Source organism: Etheostoma spectabile, chromosome 13 (assembly GCF_008692095.1).
Source record: "Etheostoma spectabile isolate EspeVRDwgs_2016 chromosome 13, UIUC_Espe_1.0, whole genome shotgun sequence".
NCBI classification, from domain to species: Eukaryota; Metazoa; Chordata; class Actinopteri; order Perciformes; family Percidae; genus Etheostoma; species Etheostoma spectabile.
The window spans coordinates 12,509,156-12,514,236 of NC_045745.1; the positions used below are offsets into that span (position 1 = coordinate 12,509,156).

Sequence of the window (5,081 nt, forward strand, 5' to 3'; positions counted from 1 at the left end):
ACACACACACACACACACACACACACACACAATCTGGATTAAGACTTGCGGTGTAAACATAGCCTTAGAGAACCACTTAGGCCCCGCACACTAACTCTTAATAGGTTTGTTACTCTATGCTACTGCATTTTGTGGTGTGAATTTGACTTTAAAAAAGCTCACATGCACTAGTTTTCTTGGATATTTGTAACAGTGTTTCTAGCAGTCTAGTCTCTACAGTATAATGGATGCACTAGGGTGGAAACAAGGGTTACCACTGTCCATTTGCCCGGACAGTCCAGGGTTTAGCCTGCCCTATTTATCCAAGAAGAAAAACCAGTCGTACTGCCTAGCTATGTCTGTACTAGAGGGTTTACTACTTCCCAGCTTGGCGATCTTTAGATATGGCTGAACTGATTAATGTCATAGATACATCACAGGCCTAAGCCCATGAGACTGGGTTGATGTCTATTGACAAGGTGCATCACAGTGTTTCCTCTATGCTTAACCAATTATGTCATGTACAGTCTGGGTTTAATAAAAAGGCTTTCTGTTTATCTCTAAATAAAAGAAATACTATAAATATCTGTAAAGTAAAATAAATAAATCCCTCCATAACTGTTCAAGGACAGTCTAAGCTCTGCCTCACACTAGCTTCCTGGCAGCAAGTTAGTGTTAGCATAGCATTAGCCTTCCCGTGCAGTTTAGGAAAGTGTGACGTTAAGCTAATGCTAGTGTATTAATCCTATTGAGTCAGCGGCCAGACCCCAGCAGGCCCAGTTTTAGGCTGCTAATCTCCTCCGCCCCTCCCCTTCACCCACGGGCCTTAATTCCTCCACAATGCTGCTCAGTTCTGCTGTCCTGTGACGTGCAAACAGCCCAGAGCTTATGAGACACATGCTCCAGAGTCGGACCCATGAATACTCCATCACAATCTGTCACATTATTTAGCCTTCATTACCTCCAGTTGCTGTAACTTTTGCAATTTTTTTTTTTTTTTTTGTGTGTGTGTGTGAAAAAACACCAATACTGAGGAAACTGTATTTTATAAAGCTGAGAGAGAGGGTCCATGTCCATATGTTGAGTGTGTTAGCATATTATACCTCATTCTCAGCTGAACTGACCAATGTCACAGACCCAGTGTCACAAAAAGTTGGTATAATCCTTTAAGGAAAAATTATTTTTGTTTGGCTAGTTTTGGTCATCATTCCTATCAGTTAATAACATGAGACGCTTTAGGTAACAGTGCGATCTGGGAAAGCAGCAACATCACAACAATGGTGGAACAAGAAACCCAAGAAAAATTTAAAACATTAAAATTTACAGACCGACTTCTTGGTTGAAATTTGACCCTTCGCACTTTCCGTAGACAGTACGTGATTGTCAATATTTTGGACTTACACACTGGAACCCAAATGATTTTTTTTTTTTAGGTTGTTACATCGATGGTTGAGAGTTTTTGGCCTAGATTCATATTTTATTAATTAAATTAATTTAAGTCCCTTAAATTAATTTAATTTATGTACTAAGCAGGACATTTATTGTTGAAAAATGAGTTTTGTAATTTTTTTAGACCACCTCCATTATACAGTATTTTTGGGCATGTCTAATACAATAGCCGACATATACAGTAGGCTGATATTTATATCTATTATGAGCTAATATTGCCCAATACATTGGCTTGCTTTATTAATCGGTTAAATCCCAGCAATCAATTTAGCTTTTACCTCCAAATAGAGTGGTAAATATTTTATAGCTAAACTATTAGTTTGTTTAAAACCTGTCTGGTCATCTGATTGCTTGTTTTCCTTGCCCCATTGGGTTTGTATTTGTCTGTTTCCAGATATTAGCGATTGATTTTGGGGAGCACAATGTAATATTAAACCAATGGAAATTATTACTAAAGCTACAAAAGCAAGGCTAAAAACTTGTAATCAACCGGACCTATCCCTTAAATAGTGCAACTTAAAAAAAACTGCAGAAATATAACTGCTCTACATACGTATGTTTTACAGAACTAAAATTACACATGCTTTAAATGTGCAAACGGGTAGCTTTAATATTATTTGCGCTTAGGTCAATGGATCCTCTGGACTACGTTTACCTTGAAGCAGTAATCTGATCAGTGTATACGTATGTTGGTCAGGTACTGGTCTACCCAGTCAGAGGTCAGTTGGTCAGCTGTGCCCTGCAGCTTTACTCCGTGCTGTCCACATAATTAACCATCACTGTAAGCGGTGCTCATTAGGGTGCTGAAGCCATCCAAATTGTTTCTTATACTGCACTTACATAAGCCGGCCTTAAAGCCTTCACATGCTTATGTAAGAGAAGGCAAGGCAAGGCAAGGCAGCTTTATTTGTATAGCACATTTCAGCAACAGGGCAATTCAAAGTGCTTTACACAAAATAATTAAAACAGATAAAACACAAGTACAAACAGTTAAAAGTCGTAAGCATTAAAAATCAATAAGACACATGAATAGACAGTTAAAAACAAAATAGAAACATTAGGACACATAAAACACAAGAATAAAAGTTACAGTGCAGCATAAGAAAGAAATGAGCATTAATTTAAAGAAAGGCAGCATCAAAAAGGAAGGTCTTCAGCCTTGATTTAAAAGAACTGAGAGTAGCAGCGGATCTGCAGGTTTCTGGGAGTTTATTACAGATATGAGGAGCATAGAAACTGAAAGCTGCTTCACAACAAGAGAAGCAAGGCATATAGGTTAAAGCAACACTAAAGCCCTTTTCCCGCTTCGTTCCCCCTACAGGTTGGAAGCGGAATTGTCTTTTGTCGTCTTTCTGTCGTAATGTCTTATGTCTCATTCTCACTACAGATCCGCTTCCAACCTGTAGGGGTACTGAAGCGGGAAAAGTGCTTTAGTGTTGCCTTAAATGAGTTCCTGTGTGTTTTCACTTTGGCTGAAACTAAAGGTTATTTGGTGTACCATCTACTGTACTGTAATACTACTTAATCATTAACTCACCATTGACTGTTAGATTTGGCCTGTTTGGCCTGCTTACTTTATGTAAGACTGATAAATGTTGAGTAGGACTGTTCGATTCTGGTCAAAATGACGGTCAAAATTTTCCCACTCAAAATTGAGATTATGATTAATGTATTTTATTTTATTGAAACGGCTCTTGAGGGAACCCTTTTTTTAAAGGAAATACCCATATTGTCTTTATACAGACATAACAAACATTATGTGAAGATTAAAAACAAAAAGTCGTCGGGATTGTGTCCACATGCTGTCCACATGTCACTGAGATCCAAACCTAATGCAAGTTATAACCAAACTGTTTTTGTCAGAAACCATCGCTAGGTTTCCATAATTCTGACACATTTTTGTTGTTTCTAGAACGTTTTTTTATTTCACGACATTTTGCTTCATTACACGATTATGTTTCATCCATGTCCCGCCCCCCTCTACTTGCGCACATTTTGTCTCGTGGAGTAACTCCCAGTTAGCGTTTGGTTTAATGCAACGGATCTCCGTCCTAATGCAAACGTGGCAGAATCATTGTCACAGGAATAGAAATGAAGCAAAAGCATGAATTAAAATGGCAAATTTTAATATGATTAAAGCAATGTTGAGTACAGATGCAGGTTATTTACCTGTGTTTTTGTTTGTTCTTCCTCAGGCACTGGCTGGCCACCTACTTTGTCATCTGGTACGGTGGGCCGTACATGACATACGACATCATCGCCATGTACCTAAGTCACTTCCACCGCTTCCGCGTCAAAGGGCACGAGGACTACAAGCAGCATTCCCTGAGGACCATAAACTCCTTCATCCGCAGAGAGTTCCTGCTGGTGTTGCATCACATCGCCCTGCTCACAATCCTGCTGCCTGTCACACTGGTGAGGAGGGGAGGGAGGGGTGCTGAGAAAAACAACGTTGATGAGGTCTCGTTGTCAGTAGTCAAAACCAATAATTAAGACCAAAACTGAATGTAAATAATGCAGGCAGCACTAGGGCTGGGTACCGAATTCAATACTTTTTAGGCACCGACCGAACTGCCTCCATAGTATTGAAAAATGCCTTGTCATTCAATAGCAAAAACACCTAAGGATTAAATCTTATCAGTGACATTGAGCCAATAAGCATGCAGCATGCTTCCACCAAGATGTAAGAATGCTGGCGGTTGGCTGTCTACTGTTACACGTCGTAGAGACATGCAGGAAAAACTCTTACACGGAGACATGGCTCAAGTACTAGAAGCTGAAGAATAAATACAAAAAGAAAAGATTTGTGCCATAATGTGTTGTAATTTCTTTTTGTCAAAATGGATTTTATAAAATCCGAATCATAAAAAGAACCGTTATTAAAGTCACGGTGTTGTTATTGGTACCGGCATCGGGAATGTTTGAACGCTACCCAACCCTAGGCAGCCCTACCCAACCCTGGGCTATCACTAGTTTGCTGCAGTGGCTGCTGGTAAGAATCACTAACCTGTAGTGCTGTTGCTAAAACGATTAGCATCTGTTTACTACTGTTATGGGGTTGTTCAGTGTGTGCCAGAGACACCAGTTTGTAACATTTTTTTGGGTTATCATTTCTATTGTAAAGTAAATATTTTTGAGTTGGATGTTGCTGTCTAAAGCAACTACTACGCTCTTGACCGGTGTAGGTTCTACAAAAAACAATACTACCCTTCTTTGTTAATACTAATTGAAACGTTTGTCCTATTTGCAATATTTTCCAACTGAGATGATAGGTCAAGACCAAGTTTCTTTTATTGTCATTCTGTAACACAAGGTTGCACAACGAAATGCAGTTCAGTTTAGGCTACACAAGAAAAGAAGAAAAAAACATTTTTTGTTGTTGTAGACCAAAAGTATAACCAATAGTTCATCTTGTGAAGTGCTCATTGCATGGGTAGAATCTGGTCTCAAATGCAAGTCTCCTTCAAAAACAATCCAACACACGCAAACAATATACAGTATGCAATGTGCATTTAAAATGACTCATCTATTGATCAAGAAAATGAGTCCTACTGAATTGAAGTGTGCGTGTGTGAGTTTAAAAAGGATTATACTGGTGTTCTTGACATCATACATTACATCAAAGAGAGTTCCCACTTGTGATAAGTCATATG

The 5,081-nt window shown here is 38.9% G+C and overlaps 1 protein-coding gene across 1 annotated transcript in view; it reads left to right on the forward strand.

The window, feature by feature from the left end:
* Positions 1-5,081, forward strand: part of tlcd3a (TLC domain containing 3A) — a 33,397-nt gene that overhangs the window by 10,788 nt on the left and 17,528 nt on the right. The window contains exon 3 of the mRNA XM_032534162.1: positions 3,624-3,843. Coding sequence (XP_032390053.1) covers positions 3,624-3,843 — 220 coding nt within the window. The remainder of the gene's footprint in view (positions 1-3,623; positions 3,844-5,081) is intronic.